Raw genomic sequence first — 24,289 nt, forward strand, 5'->3', positions numbered from 1 at the left:
ACCGAAATTATTTTCCACAAAGGAATTAATGTAAAATGAATTGATCCGTTCCTGAATCATAGGTAATAGCTTATTTAAAATTAAGACACAATAACACGCCGAATAAATACTGATTCAGAAGTCAAACAACAAAAATCAGCGTTAATTCACAAAATTTTCACAGGACTAGTTTCGATGGTTTTACCGAACCATCATCTTCAGCTGCAAAACGGCAAATGAACAAGATAGGAAATAATGTTTAGATAAGATAAGAAAGCCTGGACAAGAGTAAGCAAGTGGCGCCATCTGTTGGCGAAACCAGAACTAAAACATAATTTCTCTAAAAGCCGAAGGCAAATTTGGATTGGAATTAGGATCGTTAACTAGAACAGAAAGATTTTTATGAATGTGAAATGCCTCTAGAAAATCCACTTCTCCAATGGAAGATGTTTTTTGAATAATTTTGGCAGCAGAAAAATTGAAAGTGTGATTTTCGGACCAACAATGTTGAGCAACAGAAGACTTCTGTGTTTCCTTTTTTCTAACATATGCCTCATGTTCTTTGACGCGAAATTTTAAGGCTCTCTTAGTTTGGCCAATGTAAAATTAAACCGCACTGGCAAGGAATCCTATAAATACCCCAGGAATTCATATCCGGAATGGGGTCCTTGAGTATAGAAGTTGGAATTTTATTGATGGGAGAGTAAACAACCCGAAAGTTAAATTTCTGCAAAATATGTGCAACTTTATAGCTAATTGATGGAAAGAAGGGAATGACAACAGAATCTTTACAATCTCCTAAAACAAGAGTGTGGCTTTTAGTGTGTTGAGACGAGAATTTTTTAACCGCTTGATTAATAATGTTGGGTGAAAAGCCCCTGTCGATAGCTATTGCTTTTAAATAATTTAGTTCTTCATCAAGGGCTAGTTTGGAGGAGCAAACTTGAAGAGCACGGAAAACATAGGAATAAAATGAAGCTAACTTTTGTTTAGTCGGATTGCAGCTGAAGATGATGGTTCGGTAAAACCATCGAAACTAGTCCTGTGAAAATTTTGTGAATTAACGCTGATTTTTGTTGTTTGACTTCTGAATCAGCTTATTTAAAGTTTAGAGCAGGATCCTGTACACAAATGTATAATATAAGACTAATGGAGATCTTTAAATCTACCACAAAAAAGATAAATATAATATTAAAAAGATAAAGCTGACGAAAGCTTAACCTTACCTGTAAGAAAATGAGAGGACGCGGAAATGGATGAGAAAGAGATGTTATTTTTTGAAAGCGGGGCTATCTTCCGTAGAAACATCAAGTAACTCTCTTCTCTTAGTGCCGCTCGACTCAATGGGCGAAGTGGCGCTAAGAGACTGCTGAATTCTTTGTGTTTGACTCTGCTTCAATCTCTGGCTAACGGGCTGACCGTTTTCCGTAATTTTCCTCATGTGTAACGTAAATACCAGCAATTGTCTTACAAAGCCCTCTACGAAGGCAGGACTTTCTCTTAGAGAGATGTCTCTCGTGCGCTTTGCCATTTTCTAATAACCTAACCAAATTTTAGCGCTCTCGATTTTGCTTGATACCTAGTGAGTTTCCGTTTCACTCAAAATTTGTTCAATCTGATTTGTTATTGTTTGCGTTTTCAAATGTTCTAATCTGAGGCATGGCTTTGTTACCAAAAATACTTATGCTGTACCAAAAATACTTATGCTGTATGTATATATTGCTTAATTATGGTGCTGCCATAAATAATTAAGCTATATTAGTACAGTGGGCTATAAGTTCCTGCAAATCAAATTCATGGTCCTCTCGGTTACTTGCTGCCTTTCTTTATTAATGAGATTTACAGTGGGAAATACGGGAAGTCCATGATTGTTAATTCCGTGTAATATACCTCAAAACACCTCTGAAGATGATTTGCTACGGAGTTTAGTGGTCGTAACTCGGGACATCGTTCATTTTACGGGACGTGTTTTGTTCGTAATGAGAGACGTTTGTAATACGAGTTTTCTATAGATAAGATATAACTGTATACCGAGATCCAGGCGCTAATTCGTTTGCTTCATAAAGTAATTTGTATTTAAATTTTTCTATTTTGGATTTTAAAATTCCTTATTGTTCTGTTCCCTTTTGGAGATGTAATTTTCTTTTGTGATTGTGCATTGAATAGATAAAATGTATGTTTATTTCATATTTGCTAGTAAGAACGTCCGTAGCGGAATAAACCATCCTCTAGAGACAAATTTCACGAAAAGCGTTTTAGTCGTTCGTTAGTCAATGTCTCTTAATACCTAGACTTATTACCAACTACTTTTAAACTGGAATAAGTGATCACACTTACAGTAAAAAGAATATAGGTACAGCTACTTAACTTGACAGACCCTCTCTCGTTTTGAGGGCTGTATTCTAATTAGATTCATTATGGATCCCGTTTAGTGTTATTGCCATTACATGAGTAGTGCAAATATGTTGTGCTATCTAACATTCTAATAATATTTATATCTATGCCTATGAAAATAGATAACAACAGCGAGTAATTTTTATTACGATCCATACCTCTACAGGCCCTCTAGGAGGTGAAGTTGCTGGTTTAAAAGATACCATAATTTCCTCCTCGACGGCTTTTTGGCGTCGAATGGAAGCCCTGCTAGCAGAAGACCGGATTAACCTCTGTTGTTTGGTGGACAGATCCACTTCCATCACCTGCAATGACGAGAAATAAAAGAGTTAACTGCAAATGCAATCCAAATAAAAGTATATGTACCTATGCTAGAGGATGTTCTCTAACCTATGCTAGAGAATTTGGTGGCTCATATCGTCATTAAACACAAGGAAAACCAACAAAACACCTTTGCAACCAGCCCATTCGCTGGGATTTAAGCCGGCATCGAATTACCAATATTCAGTTAAAGACAGCTTAGAGAACTAATTAATTTTAATATTTTGTTCGTGTACAATAACATCTGCAATGAAATGATTAGATAGGTTAGTTTTTTGGCTTAAAATCTTTAGTTTAGATCGTCTGAAAATCAATTAAATAAACTCAAGCTCTTTTAGACTAATGTATTTTATTACCTTTTGCAGAATTACTTTGAAAAATGTGTTAAATGAGTTCTGCGTCCAAATTATTTTTCACAATAGTTGTTCCAAGTTATTTTAGTAGGACAATAATCAGCTTGTTTTCTCCAAATGTTTACGTGTTATTTACTATTCGGGTGTACGCTAGCATTCTCAGATAATATTCATTTACACCTGATTGTCTTGTTAATTCTAAAATAATTGCCTGGCTGAAGAAAGAGAAATTTCCGCAAATGAGATGGGTTATACAGCATGTTTCAGAATTCGACCGAGAAATTCAGATAGGTGATAGCAGGCATCAAGAGGATGAAAAATTGCCATAAAACATGAGGTCACAAACCACGTTTAAACCACGTGGGAGAAAATCGCTGAAATAGTTATGAAGGTTGTGACGGTAACTAACCCTTTATTATTCCAATAAGACTGAACAAAACTCCGCCTTGGAGTGTACAATCAAAGCCGACACTTGGGCTTGAACTTAAGAGACTAAAAATTAAACTAAAACTAAGATTAACTAAAGAAATATAGCCGAAGCCATCAAGATTCTAGGCCCTTAACTGTTTGACTACGGAGCTCATCAAGGGCGTGAGTACGGCCGAGCGTAATAACAGCTTTGACGCACGCAAATCAGAAAATCTGATTCTCTCTCACTCTGCAAGCAACTTCGCGGTTTAAATACCGCTCCTCCTCATTAAGTATTCAGAATAATTCCAAAACTACGTTCTGCGCTGAAGTAGTAATTAGAAGTTACGAATTTGACAGGAAAGGAACTTTAACTCAAAATTTAACTGTTAATAAAATTAACATAATCCTTACAATCTGATAATAAAACGGTGGCGGGAAACTGTGAATCATTCTGGGAGCCAATAAGTATCCTGCATACAAACTCTACACAAAGGAAGTTGTCGCCATCGCCAAGGAGTTAGACCTTGCAATTTTATGACGAATACCCAGCTCAGCTGCAACCGGCTGTTCACTCGTCGATGGGAGAAAAGCAAACCGTTGCAATACTCTCTCTGCTTCAAGTATGAGGATCCATGGATCCCGTTTCTCGCAGCCATGAAGATGGTGTGTTGGGGAAAACGCCTTCTTGGATATTGTACTTGGTACAACGTCTGTGCTAGACGTCCATTGCCACCTATTCGCCCGTAAATAAGATATATATCCGAACATTCCTCATTTGTGTAATCCGACCTGTTGTTTCTGAATGAAGAATTCTAAAATGCCAACTAATGAATACTTGCTTGCTGCTTTTATTTTCCCCATACGCATAGGAAATTTGCATACGCAAAAGTTTCTTCTCGACAACAGTGCTTCTAGTCTGGACATTTGTTTGGCCACTCTCATCGTCAGGCTTCCTGTCCTCTCGGCGTCTATTTTTGCGATTTTCACCCGCTAAATGTAGTTTGCGACCTCATAATCCTATAGTAATGTTTTGTCAGATGAATACGGAAACACCATTTATAGGATGTTCCTGTAAGAATATGAATTTAAAATGAAATAAAATCTATTTTAGGTGCACCCAATCTAATTATAATATTTTGAAGTATAATTTATGACATTTTGTTTAAATGTTTCAAGGGTTCCTGCTTTGTCTGCATAGACCATTAATTTGAAATAACCACACGAAAATTATTCTCAATGTTTTAAATGGCAAATTCTGGGAGGTTAACTAACAGCTGCATATCGTGGAATTTTCCTTCATCAGACTTGGTTTGCGATATATCGATGGCGTTAGCAATGTAACATATGGCACGGTCTTGGCAGAAGCACATGTCGTTCAAATTGTCCACAAAAATGTTTTTATCATTAATCTGTATCTCTCACCAGTCAATGTAAATGCATTTCTTCCTTTATTTTGAAAACACAATACTCTGATGATGCCAGTATGCCATAATGTATTTGCAATGACTTTTTTCCATCGCAAGGGCCTCTCCTGCGTCTCTTATGCATTTTTTCACACCAAAAGCAACATTGTTTTTACATATGCAATGAATCAGAAATGAGCGTCATCTGAGATAAAATAATTTGTTGGTTCTTGAAACATTTATTAAACTATTTAACTCTTTCAGGGGCGGTGGTTTCGCCTTGAAACCGCATTTTCAACATTTTTTTAGATTTAGAAAATTTGGTTTTTTTTTTCCCTCGAAACCGCTGTTAAAATTAAATTACTTCTTAAAGCTGATAACAGATGGCAGCAGCAAACCTTTCTGTGCATCCATTAATTGATACGAATCATTCAAAAATATCTTCTTATGCACACTACTCTTTTCGACCCATTTTAAAAACAAAAAACTCAAAAATTCTTAATTTTTCCACAATATATTTTATAAGTAGGCATCAATGAGTAATGAAATGTCCTTAATTCACAAAAAAAAAAAAAAAAAAAAAAAAAAAAAGTAATGGAACCCTTTTAATTTTGAATGTTTTCATTGCGGTTTCAGAATGAAACCACCGCCCCTCTGGGACATCGAAAAGAGTATCAGATGACGCAGTCGCGAGATTTTTTGCAGTTGTGTTTATTGCTTTCGGATCACTGCTGTAAACAGTTGCACAATATCTTAATTTGAGTGGCTTCAAAGATGAGGATTTATGGAGCTAGGAAAACATTTCTTATTTTTTAGAGAGACACAGTATAAAGTTTTTATAGAGAGACACAGTAAAAGTTTTAAACATAATTTTTAAAAATATTTCATAGTTTTATGCAAGTAATTTAGTGCATTATTAGTTACTTTTTGTCTCATACTTTTTTGTTTCCTGTTTTAAATTTTTTATTTATAATTAAAAATGCGTGTTTATGCAAATATTACTTACTTCATTAGTTGTTCAATAATTTACTAGTATACTCTGCAATTTGGGTTGCGTTCAGATACTTTTCAGCAAAGTAAAGATAAATAAGCAAATGTGTAGTCTTAAATGCTCTAGACGGCTGGTTTCAAGGCGAAACGGGTCCCCCTTTCCATAAAGGGGAACGAAAAATTTTTTTTTAAAACTCATTTATGTTGTCTATAGGACCATTGCATGTCGTTATGCTTACTTTTTCATAACTTTTAAAAAATCATAACATTGCGCCCCTGAAAGGGTTTTAACATACTAAATGCTAATAAAAATTAGTGACAGTGATAAAATTTTAGACATAGCTGGCATTTCGTTTCAAAATCATATCATTCTTAATGGAATACTCTTTATACATAAAATGGCGTTTATAAAGTTTCAGGGCTAAATTCATATAAAACCGAAAGTTGGAATAAAGTAACATCCTTTCTTCTTAAGCAATATTTTTCTGTTACAAAGTGGGTAATATTACAGTTACAAGCTTTAATTCCTTGAATATTGCATTTCCTCAACTGTAAGACGTCATGGTTTTCATGATGTTACCAACTGTTGGTTGCGTGCACATAATTTAATTTTTTGTTTTTACAAGGTGGCTACAATTGTTGCTACAAACTTGAATGTGTTGAATGCTGTATTCTTTTGATCCTAAAACAACATGATTTTATGACGTTACAAATTATTTGATGAAGGTACAAAATTAAATTTTTCCTTGCAAAAATAATTTTTACAAGGTGAGTATTATTGTTGAAAAAAGCTATATTTCCTTGCACAAAGCACCTCTTCGATTTTAATAGGTCATCGATTTGATCATGTTCAATACACAATCACTGAAAATTTATACAGCGCTTGGCATGAACCTTCAGCTGCTGTTAGAAGAAAACAAACAACTGAAAGATTGTCATTTTATATTATGATTTTACCAATTTAAATTTTAAAATGATAAAATTGTTAAGTCACATTAAAAGAAGCTTTTCAAACATTTTGTTACTTTGTAACTTCGACATATATAACTTCAAAAAATAATTTTTGTTTTGTTGTTTTTAATTAAAAATATTTTCATGATATTTCAATATGAGAAAAGTTCATTAAAAGGCTTTAAATTAAAAATAAAGTGGGGATATTTTACATATTGAATTTGCTTGATAATTATAACATACGGGTATTGCCAAATATGCTGCATCTAATAAATTGTAAATGTTGGATGTCTTTTACATCCCTACTTCTCATTACGCATATTCAGGCCAAAGAAGGAACTTTTTGCCTACATATATTCTTATTTTACTGTAATCTATTTTTATATATAAATGAATCAGAGGAGGACAACTTCCATGTGCACGAGGGACAATCTAAGATACATGTTGGTGCAACCGCCCGCATATGTTTTGTTTAGTCAATATTTAAAAATACATTCCGGAATTACAGTTTAATTCAAAATCTAACTTTTACATGTAATTCAAATTACCTTTTCGTACAATTTTGAAGTACAATAGTAATTAAAATATTTTGAATATATTTTTCTATAAATATTTTATCCTTAAATTTCAAGGTAAGGAATGCTAAAATTTAAACAGAACTTTGAATTCGGTTATTATGGTAATAAGATCAATAAATTCTCTGACATTAAGTTATAAAATTTTCTATTTTATTATCGTTTTAAGTAAGATAAAAAGTCGGTCCCTTTCTCAGGGCGCACAGCAAAGCCTCCACTTGTGCTTAAACTGAAAATGTAAGAAATAGGAACTAACTAATGACTAACTAAAGAGATTTAGCCGAATCTAACGCAGTTCTAAATTAGTTGGCCCGTAATATTAAATTAGCCAGCGAACTATCAAAAGGCACGTATTACGGCCGGATGTAGTTACAGCTTAGAGAAACGTAGCCCACCGGAAAATGCGCACTATTCAGGAATCCTAACTCTCTGGCGAAGTCAGTTGAACTTGATTTAAATACTCTTTTCTTCTCATCTGCATTTAACGCAATTTTAAAAACTCATTCTGGTAGGGAGCTGTAAGCGAAAGCTAGGAGAGACGGGAAAGAAGCATAAACTCAAAATAACTCTTATAAAATTAAATATACCTTACATGCTTTTCATGTTGATGAAAATGATAAGTTTCTAATCTTCATATCCTTTGCATTTTGGGTTAGGAAACAGATAATATATTTAACACGCTTAGTTGCTTCTGACTAATACTGCAATAATCTGCTGAAAAATGTTCTATCCTTCATTTTTCCACGTATATTTTATTTGTAAAAGAAGAGTTGTTGAATGAGAAAAATCCAATACTCAGCTCACAATTAAACTTCTCCATCTAGAAGCATGTGCACTACAAGAATGCAAATCGCAGGGCAGATGTAATGACTTGCTGCATAGAAATGATGGTCATTTGGATAAAATGACATCACACGTTCTCAAAATAGAAGTGCAAAAATCCATAAGAATGTTACTTTATTTTCACCGGTCGAAGACTTGCAACTTTCAATAGAACACAATAACCCAGTTATTTATTATAACTTAATTACCTACATATTTTATAATCGTGATGAATTTTGCTCAGATTTCGTCTGGCTATTTGGAGTTTTATTTCTGCTTATTCAGCCAATAAATGAGATACATGTTAAGCGAATAGACAACATGCGAAACTGCACTGTTATTATAGACAGTGGTGACCATTAAAACTGCTACTCTATGAAGAAAGCGTACAGCAAACCTGAAATTTGCATACAACATACAAGACGCAATGATATGCAAATGGTTAGTATTTCACTGCATGCAAGAGTAGAGAAACTTCAAAGCTGTATAAAAAAGGGTGACACTGAAATGCTGATTTTGCGTATAGAAATTCCATTTATTCGTTGTTTTTTGTGTTAGAAGGTGTATTGCGCTTTGTGTACAAAGCGAGAACTGATACCTGAAAGTATCAGATTTGATTGAGCGAGAGCTGCAGTCTATTAAAATTGGCGATCATACCGTGTAATAGTTACTCTCATTGGTTCAAGATTCAATGATTGTTAAGAGAATGTGCAATCGATGTGTACAGGAGGGCTATAGTGACGAATTGCTTCTTAGTACCCAAGACGATAAGCATCTTGTTCTCATCGTTACTCGGGATCGAATAACCATATTGCATATCTTGGTCAGAAAACTGGAGGCGTTGCACGGCATTAACACGCACGGTGCAATAGCTCCTGCAATGGCTTATACTATGACTAGTCTGTGGCATCAAGGACTAGCGACTATTGCTTCAGCTTCCCTTGAAGCCACAGTTTGTTGACAATATGAGGTGTTACAAGTGTTGTCAGACCACACGTGCGGATATATCTTTGATGCTATGTGAATCTGTAGCTGCAATGGTGTGTGGAGCGACATGGACGCATTAATGGCGTGATGTCGCTTTTCTGACGAATCCCATTTTTGTTTATAACATAATGATGGGCATATCCACGTTTGGAGACACGGAGAGAAAGGATCATTTGAAACTTGCAATCTTCATCATTATACCGGCCCGGTAACTAGATTAACGGAATGAACTGCCATTGTGTGCATATCCTGTTCATTTGTAGTCAGCAGATCCGGTACTTCATCGAGCACTGTTACATCACTGAAGTTTTAATATTCAGGACTGAATCATATGTTCGAGATTTCTGCTGGGTCAACTCAAGCGAAGAAATCGCACGCTGTGCATACTTTAATACGTTTCCTCAGTACAAAGTGTTTGACTTCTGCCTTGGCGGGCCTTCTTCAGGTTTCACCAACTGAAAGTTAACGGTTTCAAAAAGATTAGCACATGAACATCTGCTAGTCAATATAAGGGGCACAAGAAGTGGGCGGAACACCAGAAATTCAGCATTGGTTGCACAAGTATAGACCCTGGAGAGTGGCCCGAGGGTTTTTCACACCTCTTTTACCATTGGTTACCATTGGAAAGAGTTTAGCTTTGCAAAGGATTTGAGGAACTTTATAAATGGCAATAGAAACAATACTGGAAATTTTGGTTTTATGTTTTTAATTATATTTATGTTTTAATCTGTGTTAGTTTTGCTGCGTTGACCATGAGGCCGATTATTATTGTGCAGAAGGACCCGTATATTATATTACATTGCATTACCTCTTTTACTGTTCTCTACCATCAACACTTCGAAAAGACTTTCGGTTCGCCATGTATTCTGAGTGCCCCTTGCCACACTGACACTATAGGTTACAAAAATGTATGCCTTCTTCGGTATTTTAGCCCAGGTGCTTTAATATGGCATTCAGCATCACTAACTACTCTACCCTGGTTGGTATAAAACCTGAAATCAGGAGTCATCTCTGTCGGTGATTCGTCACTAACCAGCATACCAGCTGCAGATGTACAACTACTTTGTTGAAGGTATGAATGTTCAGAATGCTGATTTCTGCGTGTTCTGCACCTGAAAATTACCGAAAGTTGTAATCATTTCATTACTTCCATTATAACATATTTGAAATTTAATTACTTAAACTGCTTTTCTTTATTATATAGCAATCTTAACAGCCAACAGTGTAAGTTGTATCAATAAGAAGTACTTATTTTGTTTTGTTCAAAGACAGGTAATGTAAGTTTTCGTTTCAAGAATATTCTATTAAATATTTATATAAGATAAATAAATAAATTATGCTTTTTTCGTTACGAGTTTCTTTTGACTTTCCTTCTTAAATCGCAACAAAGGAAAAGATAAAGGCTTTCTTTTTTCTAGGAGACTTTATCATATCTCATTTCGTTTCGTCTGATGAATGAATTTATTTCGTTAAGAAATAAGAAAGTTCTTTTTATGAAGAAGAAAAATCCTTTATCGAAAAAGATTATGGAATCAATTCTTTTAGGAATGCTTCATTATCATAAATAGGGACGGCCAAAAATTCTTGTATTACCAGAATCGGATTAATCCGAAATATTTCTGTAAGCTACAAAATTCATAGATTACTTACCTCATCATCACTTTCGTCACTCGCTAACGTATTGTGCGCTGATTGACTCTTGCTAAGCATCCTGGATGTCCCTGAAGAAACGGAGGTTTTGTGCCTTGAAGAAGGCTTCGCTCGATGAGCCCTGTGACTTGGTGGATAATGATTCACTGGCAGCAGTTGTGGCATAGTGGCTCTGGGGGAGAGAGTTAAGTACGCTGGAAGCATGAATCTTGCTTTAAATGTTAGCTCTGTCTGGGTAGCTTGTGTTTTCATAAGCGCCCGACGAGGTCTATGCTGTACAGAGCTTCCTCTATAACCTGGACATAAAAAAGGATAATTTAATTAAGACTAATGTATTAAAATGAATGAAATGGCAAAATAATGATGCTTTCCTGTACAAAGATGGGCAATTCTCACTAACAGATGCAGTTACAGTTTCATGTAATTTAATAATTTCATCAATCTGCATGAAGTTTCTTGGAGTTGTATTTTGTAAACAATGATGTGAATGCATAATTTCTGCTTTAGGCATAAAAAGGAATGACATCTTTCTTACCAGTTTAAATTTCAGTTATAGTTAATGCTCTAAAACGGGTCTGGGCTTCAAAAATTGTACTTCTTTTTCAACTGATATATTTTGATTACTTCATTCATACTGTTATTCTGAAATGCGTTAAGCCTTTTTTTATTGAAATTAACATCGAAGACTGGATTTTAGAAAAAGCTTAAATTAAGTTTGCGTCTTATTCTTCGAAAATGAAATTATCTTATATGGATTATCTATATGGAACAGCAGGTTTACGGACACCTGTCAGATTAACGGGCATTAGAAACCACGTATTTTCTTAAAAAAACGATTAATTTAATTTAAAAAAAACTTAAAATCTTAATAATAGAACTACCGATAACCGTCAGCTTGACGAATTTGTAGTTGCTTTTATCGGTGTATTAGAGTTTTCACCAGACCAATTTTCGCTCATACTAATTATCCTCTCGAGAAACTCAGTGTCTCTTGAATTACTCGTGATGACTAATGTGTTTCGTCAGAATAAAGCAAAGCTAGTTCTTTCATCTAATTCTAATATAATGACATTGCTAATATGTTAATAATAATCTAATATTTTCGTCTCGATCGTCTCTACTCGCTCTAACTAAAACTGTTTCTAAAACGTCTTGACACGTTGACTGGAACTCGACGACTGCAGATAATTTCTTAGGCCTGGGCCTACCGCTTTATATTTTCACTTTAGGCACGTACGATTGTCAGAAGCCGCCCAACCGGTATAGTGGTTAGCGTGCCGAAAGGCCCGGGTTCGGATCCCGGAGAAGGCATTTGTAAATGAATAGTGTTCTGCGACATGGGGGCACTTTAAATATTCGGCGAGCAGAAAATCCTCTCGAGAGGTTGGTGGTAGAGGAAGTGGCGTGAAAGACCCTCGGACCCGTTCCTCCGGGGTGCTTTCAATTTAATTGGGGGCGGAACTCAGCAAATTTGGATTGTCAAGTTGGATTGGTGCTCAAGGCTGTTGCCAACGGCAGGCTTAATCTTGCGCTCCTTGCCACGAGGAATTTTGGGGGCTTGGGCTGACTTATAGGTCAGAAAAGTGAGCATTAGTAACAACAACAACGACTGACAGGTGATCACTCGTGACATATTCCTTGCTCTGGCGAATCCCGGTGAGTTGATATTGGGTTCGAAGTTATCGACAGATACTTCTTTTGAATTATGATTTTTATTTAGTATCTATGTTATAATTACTATTAATTATATTTTTCATCAGAAAAATAATTTCATAAAATATCAAGATTATTACGATTAATTATGAAACTAGCTTATCCTCAAAATAACGGATGTTCGTAGAGATAGAAGATATACATCATACGATACATATCTGAAAGTAAAGGGCTGAAGGGGAAACAAATTCGGGTATGCATTCGTCTTATTACATCGATAATTGTCAGCATAAATTAGAAAGCTATAAAAATAATGGTTTTGTAATTCTGCTCATGAAGTTCAAAGTCTGTCAAAATCAGGGGATGCATAAATCTAATGATAATAATGTAAGTCAACTGATATCATATCAAAAGTGTCATAGTTTCTAGCTTTTTGTCTATATAATAAGCTGTTGAAATATGTTTTTAGGATAATACATCATTTTGAATTTTGCAAGAAAGTTAGAACCTGAACACTAAGAGAAAAATTTTCTCAAGGGAAATCGGTAGTTTTTTTATTAAAGAGAATAAATAATCGAGGAAAAAGATCATCTTGCACTAAAACATTTCGTAATTTAAAAATAGCTGTTAATAATCATACAAAATGTTTATATTAGAAAGCATCAGGCTGTTCATGATATATTAAAAATATAATTAGAATTTAGCATTGAGTTATGAGTTCTCGCCTATACTTTATTAACAGGAATACTAAATATTCAATAAATTACGCACCCTTTTACAAAAGGAAAGGAAAACATTCGCAGACTTCTGAAAGCCGCAAAAGTTGAATTAAAAAATTATCCTTTTTTTTTATTCTTTTTTTGCTCATAGCAGCTTTCGGAAATGATAAAATTAAAATGCATAAAATAAATCGAGGAAAAGTATTAAATATATATATTAAGTTATTTTGAAATTCAGTTTTATGAATTTCGTAAGAATTTTAAGCACCTTTTTTTAAAAAAAATAAACTGAACAAATGTTTACTATTTTATTCTGAAACGCTTTTTTTTTCATTAAATCAGACACAATTTTATTATGCACATTTTAATCTTTATATTGGTTTCAGGAACTTCTTTAAGAGTATTTTAACCTTAATTTTTACTTGAATTTCGTTAATTAAATGTATTACGGTTTTAGTTCTTAAAAGATGAAAACATGATTATCATTTATTTTAAAAGAATTGACGGGAAGGCTGTCTGTTCTAAACGGCCGTTAGGGTTTAGTGCGTAAACTTACTGTTCTTTTCGTGATTCAGGAATTTTAATTTTCGAAAAAAAATTCTGTTACGAGAAATGGAAAATATAATTAACTGTGTAACAATGAATGTAAGAGCTATAAAAAGCTGCCTAGTGTACTTTCTTTTCATAGTAGCGTTTTATCTGAACAGCTGTTCGCTTTCTTCTCTGTTTGAGGATATTTTTTCGTTGACTCATTTTAAAATTTTAATAATTTCAATGGAACGAAATTCACAAACAGTACAGCATTCACGAACGTATTCACCAAGCAACTGAATCGGGGCACGTAATGGCAAACTGCACATTCAGTTGATCAATGTTAAACAAATTTCGCATACTGCGCATGCCCAGAAGAGAATTTGGCGTAATTACGACTTTGCTACAATATTAAAAAAAGATAAATATGGTGTGTGGTTGATAATCTGTTATCTGAGCGTAAACAGTTCGGGATTTTAAAACTTGTTAGGTTGTAAGTTCTTTTATTACTTAGAGGGTAACTATCGATTGTAAACTACTCAAATTTTCGTTTAAGAATGATTACAAAACAGGAAACATTACAGAATATATTAGCTGAATCTTTATTTAATATACTTGTGAGGAATAAAAGCAATTGCGTATGGTAAATAACTATATGTTCCATTCGTATATACTTTTAACAAATTAAAGAATAAATGCAGTTTAAACTACTGAATTAAAATAAAGGAAATTATTATAAAGAACTGATATTAAGTACGACGTTTATGAACAAAATAAACCAAAATGAAATGAAACACAGGAAAATGCATTAAGCACGAATAAATTTCGGTAGTATTGTAATTGTAAATAGTCGATAAAACCTACATGATGAACAGGCTTGTGTAATGGTTGCTTATGCTTAGTCGCCAGTATTTCCTGCCACGCCAACGGTATACCATTGAGCATGCGCAGTAAACGAAATTCGTTAACATTGATCAACTCAATGTGCGGTTTGCCAATACGCAGTCGGGACGGTCCACCAGACGAGAATGCGTATGAGTGGGGATGCACGGCCACTCACTGTGCAAGTGCAATGCGTGCAGCGTAGACCTTATAAGAAGTACATACCTTATAAGAGAAGTTTCTTATAAGGCCCATGTACAGCGTATGACGTCATATAAATTCCCGAGAGTTTCCCTAATTTTGCCACTCAAATGTGGCTAAACCGTTATTCCAAATTCCAAAATTATTTTTGTATTTTGTAGTGTACTCATAATTTTGTCAAAAAAATTATAAACCACTCTCCATGTTCCGCAGTTGTAGAGATCTAAGCGTTTCCATAACCCCAAAAGCATCATAAATGTTCCTTTCAAATACCACCATGTGGGATAAGTCAGCGTTAAATATTGATAATCTTCAACAGCTAACAATATATTGGAAGAAGAAAGTGTTTTCTTTGTTGGAAGTAGGTCGAAATTTTCACCAGAGCAAAATTAGTGGAAAAATTTAACTGTGGTTAAAATACGATATTTGAGTTGCTGTCTATTTATGTTACAATGTTAGGATCGGAATGGAGTTTACTTTAAACGAACAACGTTATATAAACGCCTTGATTTCAGCTTTTTGTTGCTTTACGTTTAAAATGAAACTTTTATTATATTTTACTTTTGTTTAAGTAAAGATAAATCTCAGAAGTTATGTTTACCTTTAACAAGTGTAATTACTGGAAATGTCCCTTGACGCAAAAATCAATAACAAGTTGTTAATGACGACATAATTAATTTTAATTTTTAATATCATTTAACAATTTCTGTTTAGAATTTCATTTTCCTGACCTGCTATCATTTCAAATGACCGTACACTAGCAATTTATTGCATTCGTCTTGAATGGTCAAAATCTTTCGGTCACACAGTCGTCGAGACCGTTGCTCATACTGCAAGGGGCAGCGAACTGAGGACATGCTCATATTTTTTTATGCTGGTTTCTAAATCTCCACCAGTGTGTAACTAAATTCAAGAAACACAAAATAAAATCACATTCACGCTGCAATTCAAGTAAAAAGGTATTCTCTTGGTACTGCCTATGAACTTTATTTATTATAACTTTATTTTAATTCTGGAATACTAAAACGTCAAGAAGCGTTAATATTGTTATTAAAGCATCTTAAATTTTTACAATACAAGATATGTTTCATATCATATACGTAGAAAAATACATTAAATTATTCATATATATTATTCATTACATAATTAAAGATCTTTAGCTCCTCAGAATAAATTTATTATTAATGAAAAACACTGTTAAGTATTTTTATGATGTTTAGACATTTAATAAAATTCAGAAGTTTCCCAAAATTTGTTTTATTAGAGAGCCAAAATGAAAGGAAATTACGCAGTACCTTGCGTAAGTTTAATGCAAGCTTAGGTGATTTAAAAAGAAGATAAAAAATTAGTTGAAGCAATATTTAGTGTTGCTTCTTCGGAAGTATTTAATTTGGACGAAGTATATTGAAGTCATTGCATTAGTGGAAAGTTTTATAAGTTTTATAGCCTTTTTTTAACTAAAAGACATCAACAGGGACTCCGTTATTCTCAAAAAAAAAAAAAAAAAAAAAAAAAAAAAAAAGAGAGAGAGAGAGAGAGAAAGCCGTCTTGAGCATTTCCTTCATGCCATGATTCATTCTTTCATTCGATGGAAAAAACATTCTTTCATTTTGAAATTGCACCTAATAGTGGTATAAGTTTGCTGGATGTCAATGTTTTACTGATGAATTTGCAATTTGTCTCTCAGTAATGAAACATTCGGAAAAACAAATTATTGCTAAATGTTTTTCACAGGAGGAAGCATTTTAATGATTTCTTCCTAGTTCACGTCGGATTGTAAAAGTCGGAATAGTTTTTACTGAATTTACGTATCATAATGTAAGTGAACAAGTACATTTACAAGTTTAAAATTATTGTTAAAAATTGCACTTATTATAAATAATTAGATTTCGGCGCATTAAGTATATCTGAGTAGATGTATTAGGGAGGGTTCTTATTTCACTGCTACGTTCTGTTTTTTTTATAAACAGGAAAAATATCGAGCTGTTTAATGTTTTCTAAAATATACATTTTGTATGTTCATTGAGAGTTCCTCTTAAATTGCAAAAGTTTCGTGCAATATAGCTCTTTTTCTTGATTATTTATTATTCATTAACAAAATCCTGACATTGTCATTGAGATAATGTTTCACCCCATCATTCAGTTTCCAATTGTCTTTGCGAAATTCAAGCTTCAAGGGCTACCAATTTTTAACATTTTGTCAAGCAATAATCTGAAACTTGCTGATAGTTTTCTAACATTGAATTTGAAAGAAAGAATGGCGAGCTTTAGGGAATAATGAAAATGTAATCATAATATGCACGATTTAATTCTGTAGTAGTTATCTTTTGTACTGAGCGACAGTGTGGATAAATATCCACATTGATAAGTAATAGTAAGGTAAAATATTTACTAACTGCTATTAATGTGTAGTTACATAATAATAATAGGGAGCAGAAGGATTTTGTTGCATGTAATTTGGCAAGCATTATTTGCAAACAAATGCATTCATATTTAACAAAACTATGATTCCCTATCTTGGAAAAGAAGCAAGCTGACTGAAAATGTTCAGGAAAAAAACGAAGATTTATTTACTTAAATAATTAGCCGGAAAAAAATTCGAATCCCGATGATTAGATGGGCATTGAACAGTTGCATAACAAGGCAGCTGCCAAAAAATACTGCAAAATAACTCCTGTATCATACCTACATGTTGCATGTTACCTCCTGTGTCTTTACATTAATTCGCGGTTGTATACTTGGAGTAAGTTGCGTGATTCCGAAATGGGAAGGAGAACGATGTATGAAATCGTCACGATTGAATTTTGAATTCATTGTTTCCCTTAAGAATAATACAGCTAAGCCGCAATTTTCGTAATACTAAATTATGGTAATTTAATTTTTTTTTTAACTTTCGTTAATTTTCATAATGTTCAAGTAAGTATTTTTAACATACTGTTACGAAATGTACAAGAGCGGTAACATGGCTTCCCCGCAAAGCAGCTTTAGGGTTGCCATAAAATGGCAAGGGAAGGCAGGGCTGCCACATTTGGCGAGAAACCGCCCATTTGGGGACAAAATTGGCGGTATGCCATGGACGGATGGAGAACCTTTTGGAACGAATTCTTACCGGTTTAGCCCAGAATGTTCTCGAACACAAGCCGAAAGCTATATAAATCCTGCTGGTCCGCAGTCAGTTAGTGAGTGTCTCGCCTAGCGAGCTGATAGAGAGTGTGCCTCTCATAGAATGAGAGATAGTTTAGTATCGAGTGTGTGTGCCTCGTCTAGCGAGCTGATAATCAGTCATTGAGCGAGTGTCTCGAAGTCTAGCGCCGAGTTGGTCGTCGAGTGCATCGAGAGAGTCTTTTAGTGCATCATCGAGTTTTGTCTTAGACTGTGCTGAATCGAAAGCTATACTCTTGTGTATCGTCGAGTGCATCGCGTGGAGAGTCTCGAGAGTACGTGGAGTTCCGAGAACGAGCAAGCAGAGTTGGGAGCTGTACTCGGGTGCTTTGCACTGAAGCTGTCTCCACCGTTATTGCCTGACAGTTGTGAAGGCTGTGTCGCTGAACGTGTCAGCGTGTTTATAGTAGTTCATCGACGGCTGTAAAACGTGTTTTGGAGCTGTCCTGACAATACTGGCCAATAAAGTGTGTTTCGATACTTCATCAAGTGTCGTCGTTATTCACTCCAAAGTTACAAACCACGTACGAACGTGAAGGAAGAAAATAACGTAACAATTGGTGTCAGAAGAGAAAAACACAACAATACACATTATGGAAGTTTTGGGTGATGATGAGAAACACAAACATATTTTCATTATTAGCATTGTCTGTATTAATTTTGGAACTAGAATTTGTATGACTGGAGTAGAACCCAAACGACTGAATGGCATTAGTTTAGTGTACCTTTAGAAACAAGAGCGTAAAATGAAATTTAATACTTACTATAGGAGGCTACCGATGAAGGCCTGTCACTGAATTCCAGAGGTGGTCGAGCTGTTACAAATCCGTCCAGTAACCTTTCTTGGGATCGATTCCTCCTGGGGGGTGGCGAAAATGCCCTCCTCTGGGAGCTGAGAGGAGTAGAGGTGGCAGCAGGACCACTTCTAAAATCCCCTCCTACCTCCTCGAGACCCCCAGCCACGGTATTGCTTCGAACCAGTGATCCATTGTCGAAACTCACGTGCTTTTGCCGCCGATCATCCAGGATGATATCAGGTGTTTTAGCTATGCGACCGACGTCTACAACTTCTCGCCGCCGTGTGGCACTCGAATCGTTTAACTCATCCACGCTCCTACTGGGTTGAAATCGCTGAAATTAAAAGGCCCCTTGTATAAATAAACATGTTTTTTAGAAATCTGAATACTGGGAATAGAAATAAATCATGATAAAAATCTGCTAAATTAGGCAGAAATAATAGATAGTCTTGAATACTACTATTTTTCAAAAACTATGTATTTCATAGTTTGACTTCATGCCTCTTAAAAATCACTTATCACTTAGACTAACTAAGTCTTTGACTAATTTTTACTATCACAGGAAACTCAAAATAACTCAGTTCTGCCGATAACACAAAAAACTGTAAAATACAGTTGCCTTCAATCGGAGTAAAGATGTTATTATTTATTATTATTCCGCCTGCTTCACCTCTCAATGGGCACTACAGGCCAGTCATGTTATTCTGATCGTTTTACTAGCAAGCTTTTTTTTTTTTTGGTTGTATATCTTTTCAACCTTATTATTGAAAAACAGATGTAACATTAGTTATTACTTTTGTTTGGGTGTCCAGCTTACAATTTTTTGGGAATGTTAGTACAAAATTAGCAAAAAGGGTTAGTTAGTTTAGAGATATTTACATATATACGTGAGTAGAGGCTTGCTGCCTTTACATTTCGTCAGGTGCCTAGACCTGGTTATCTGCTATGATTATGTTACTCTTAAAATAGACATACTCTATGATAGTTCTGACGCCTAGCTGTAAGTAGTAATCCTGAAGAAAGTCTTTGAAGCTATGTGATCCCTGGAGCTGAGGAAGGAAGGCTCTGATGGGAGAAGTGAGTGGACAGTCATGGATGTAATGTGAAACGTCTGCTGAAGAAGCTGAAGCACCGCAGGCGCATCTTACGTTTGGATGGCAGAACCTGCTGAGGTACGCGGGAAATCTTCCATGATTTGTGAAAGCTAGTTGTAGATAGAAATCTGTTTTGAGCCTTTTGGTGGAAACCACGGGAAAGATGGGGTAGGTGTGTCGACCGATTGCTGAGTCGCCCCAGCAAGCTTGCCAGATGGACATAAAGGCGCAGAAGATCTTTTGTTTGGCAGTGACTATGGAAAGCGGTATCTCTGAGTCGATTGAAAGGGTGACGTGACTTTTTTAGCTAAGGAGTCGGCCCTTTCGTTACCTTGGGTACTTTGATGACTACGTACCCAGCATAGAGACACTTGCCTGGAAGAAGACAGGGTAATAAGCACTTCTTTTAATGAAGAGATGTGGAAGGCTTGTGTGCCGTTCTTGTTCAGTGCCTGTAGGACACTCATGCAGTCCGTGTAGAAGCTGATGGATGGAAAATTGATGTTGCGTGCCCAGAGAACTGCGTTCTTTAAAGCGAAGGACTCAGCCTGGAAAACCGAAGCGTGGTCGCTAAGTCTGAATTGTCCTGAGTGAATTTTGTATTATTGTGGAAAGCGACATAGGCTGCACCTACTTGCTCTGAAACTTTAGAGCCATCAGAAAAGATTTTTTAAGTCCTGTCCTTTTGGTAGATGTTTAGGCCATTTTATAGCTTTCATGAGAGATGGGTGGACGGGAGTATAGCGGCAATGCGTTTCTAAGGAGCGCTGGTCTATGAATGAGGAGTCATCGAGCTGAAAGGAGTCTTTAAAATGAACTAATCTATAAGTACCACATTCAATTTCTGCTTTGAGATCTATGGGGGAGAACCTCTGTTAGGATTTGAAGAGCTGCTGTGGATGTGATAGTGATCTTGAGAAGGGTGATGCGTTGAATTTGGAGTAGCTTCTGACGAACCCTTGCCGTGCCAGTCATCCAGATGGGGGAAGCCGTAAAGGATCGTCATTTCTATGCCCTGCAGATATAGTTCTTTCAAAAGTTTGCCTTTTAGATTCCATTTATCTGCGACAATGCGGTTTAAGCTATTAAAGAGATTCCAGGTTTTATCTCGTATCATCGTTAAGTGCGGTACCCAGGTGAGTTTTCTATCAAGTAAGAATCCTAGTTATTTTAAAGTGATTTTTTAGTGCTCGGCCCTGCCATTTAATACGGGGTGGGCTATTGAGAAGTATATTACCCTCTGGAAAGGTGATAATTTTTGTCTTACCGATGCTGAATTTAAGCTTGAGTTTGATGCTCCAGGTCACTGATAAGATCTAATACCTTTTTTGCTTTGTTTTCTATTTCAGTGCGATTGCCTCCTTTAATGATTAGGATAAAATCGTCGGCTTAGGCCTGGATTTGTGCATTTCCTTCGAAATTTAGATCTAATGCAGCATTTGCAATAAGATTCCACAATATTGGGCCAATACGGGACCCTCCTTGGGGGCGCCTCTGTAGTAGTCGTGAGTGACACTGACCCCGTCGCGCTGGTAACTTTACAATTATGAAGATAACTGCCTATGATCCGACAGAGATTCTTAGGACATTGAAGATGTTTGAGGTGATCCCTGAGGCCTGGCCACCAGAGTTGGTTGAAAGCCGAGGCCACGTCTAAGGAGATAACACACGTGTGGAGACCTCGCTGCTTGTTATGGTGTATTTGCTCTTGTAGATTGTGAAGAGCGTCGATGGTCCTCGTTCCCTTCGTGAAACCGTATTGCGCTTTGTTCATGAGGTGGTTTTTCTCCATGTGGAAAGTGAGACGTCTGGTTATTAATAGTTTGTCTAGGACCTTTCTTCAGGCGGAGAGAAGACAGATAGGTCTATATGCGTTCGGATGCTTACTGTCTTTGCCCTCTTTTTTGAAAAGAACAAGCTCAGCATTCTTCCACGCATCTGGAAAGAAGCCTTTTTGAAGGCATATGTTAAAGAGATATGTTAGTTGGTTTTCGTTTGCGATTCTCAACTCTTCGACGAAGTCTATATTGAGTTTGTCCAAGCCTGGAGCTTTGCTCCTTTTGGTAGTTTCTATGATCTTTCGAATTTCTGTGGTAGTGAAGGGAAGATCAGTTGCGGTGTTTGGAGGGCTGCTTGCTGATCTCTTTATCTTCCTGTGATGTGGGGTGTCTTCGTCTTGAGTATCGTTGGGAAAGTGATATTTGACAATTTCTCTAATAGTGTCTTCAACTGAAGTTGTGGTTGTCCCATCTGGTTTGAGTATTGAGCTTAGTTGTAGGGGTCCTAGGCTTTTGCCCTTAATGATATCATTGTAGGACCTGAACGGGGAAGAGATCTGAAGATTTTCCCAGAATGTGTCCCAAGAGGCTCTTTTGGTCTCTAAGCTCTTTCGTCTATAAATAGCTTGTTCCTTGTGAGAATAGTAACTTCTCACACCACGCAGTTTGTCATCGCAAAATTAATCTTAATCACGGAACTGCACGTGTGTATATAAGCACCGGACAGACTGGTTTCTTCCCCTTCTTCGCCCGTGTTCTTTCTGCTGTCACTTGGCAATCAGCGACGCCGCACGTTGTGCGGATTTGTATCCCTGCATATCTCGCTAATGGAGTTTCATCGTTCCTGCATATTCGCACATGGAGTGTCGTCGTGCTTTTGAATAAAAAGAAGCAGAACTAAAAAATTGCAATATATTTAGATGAAAATGCTCAGCTTAAAAATCCATCTGCCACGGTAATGTTCTAAAACATCTCAAGCAGATTATCAATAGGTGTTTGACTCCAGAATGTGCATTACCAGCGATGTGTCACCACGTGATGCTGTTAAGTGTGTTAATGAAAAGTGAAGGTAAAAAAAGATCTTGCACGTGTACAACAAGCATGTGGACATTGCACGAAATTAATATGAAAACATTTCGACTGCATATATGTGTGATGCGAGTGGATTACGACTTATTAGCTAACGGACACTTTTTCGGTATTCGTCTACTGTTACATTTTTAGGTTCTCACGTTTTGTGTTCTAAGTTATGATATTTTGATATTTAATGTGCTGTGTGATAACTACTATATATTTAATCCAGAAAATGTGTTTTTGATAAAATAAATGTGAGATTAGAAAAAGAAATTTGTCTCCGCAAGTCTCATGCATGTGGATTATTGGGTAAGTGAAATATTTAATTATTCTTGATGCTAGGGTTAAATTCGCAATGTACTACCACTAAAAATTCAGGCCAGTTAATATTGGGCACATGTAAATTAATTAAGGATTTCTAGATATACATCTGGGTAGATTGTCACATTGCAACACCTCCTAATAGTCTACCCCACTACATTCCTTTTTGTAGATGACTCTGTTTTTGGTGCGCATGTCTCCTGAGGTGCGATGGTACCGCCGTCGTAGGGCTCGTACCTTTTTTTCTTGTAATCGTGAGCTCCTGATTCCACCATGGGTAGCTTCTATAGTGTTTGTTGTTCTTATTCGAATTACCGATATTTTAGTGTCCTCATTTTCATGGATGAGTTTAGTGGTGATCTCTTATGTGTTTATCTATTTCCGTGATGGTATGTGGTAGTGAAACTGCAGATTATTGTTCTGCGAGGTTTTGCCTGAATGTCATCCAGTCTATATGACTTAGTTTCATCTTTTTGGTGGTTTTTCTCTGTAAATCTACATTATCGCTGTCATATTTGACGTAGTTATGGTCACTAGGGTTTTCTTCCTCCTGGATTTTCCAATTTGAAATCTCGATTGGATTTTCTTTCCGAAATAAAGTGAGATCAATCTACGAGGTACCCCTGGAACCAGAGAAGGTAGGAAGGCTATCAGGGTTGTTAATGACGGCTAAACTCGTGGCTGCTAGTAGTTCACAGATCCTGAGACCTCTTGAGTCTGGCTGGGTGGGACTCCAAAATGGATATTTTCCGTTGAAGTCCCCGCTGATTATAACTGAGACAGAATCATTTGTTATGATTAAGTTCTCTAGCGAGGCTCAATTTCCTGCGATGGAGGGCAGTAAACAGAAACAATCAGGAAAGAGTGGTTTCCTTCGATTCGCACTGCTGTGATGTTATCTGTGCTAATGACCTCTAAGGCAGGAAGTGCCTGGTCCGTAAGTATGATTGCTGTTTTGGCATTTTGTGTTGCGTAGAATTTTCTGAATCTTGATGGGAATCCTTGTAGATGATTGTTTCTTACGTAGGGTTCCTGCGTGCATACTATGTTTATATCTTTATTTTGTTCTAAATGTTCTCTTTTAAGTATATGTAATTGCACCCCGAGAGTGCTGTAGGGTTATCTAGAGAACGTGGATTTTACTCATAATTTATTCTCTGTTTGTATTTCTGTAACTCTCTTAAGTAGCATGCACATTTTCTGTCGCGACTGTCGTGATGGGTGTTTAACCCTACATTAAA

At 36.0% G+C, this 24,289-nt stretch overlaps 1 protein-coding gene across 1 annotated transcript in view; it reads right to left on the reverse strand.

Moving 5' to 3' along the window:
- The window catches only part of LOC118194980 (uncharacterized), a 237,792-nt gene that overhangs the window by 175,702 nt on the left and 37,801 nt on the right, over positions 1-24,289 (reverse strand). The window contains exons 4-6 of the mRNA XM_085810268.1: positions 18,749-19,115; positions 10,837-11,132; positions 2,532-2,678 (exon numbers count right to left, since the gene is read on the reverse strand). Coding sequence (XP_085666394.1) covers positions 2,532-2,678; positions 10,837-11,132; positions 18,749-19,115 — 810 coding nt within the window. The remainder of the gene's footprint in view (positions 1-2,531; positions 2,679-10,836; positions 11,133-18,748; positions 19,116-24,289) is intronic.

The sequence above is a fragment of the Stegodyphus dumicola genome, chromosome 2, assembly GCF_044657685.1.
Source record: "Stegodyphus dumicola isolate Sdum_Otavi_A_Nest chromosome 2, ASM4465768v1".
NCBI lineage: Eukaryota > Metazoa > Arthropoda > Arachnida > Araneae > Eresidae > Stegodyphus > Stegodyphus dumicola.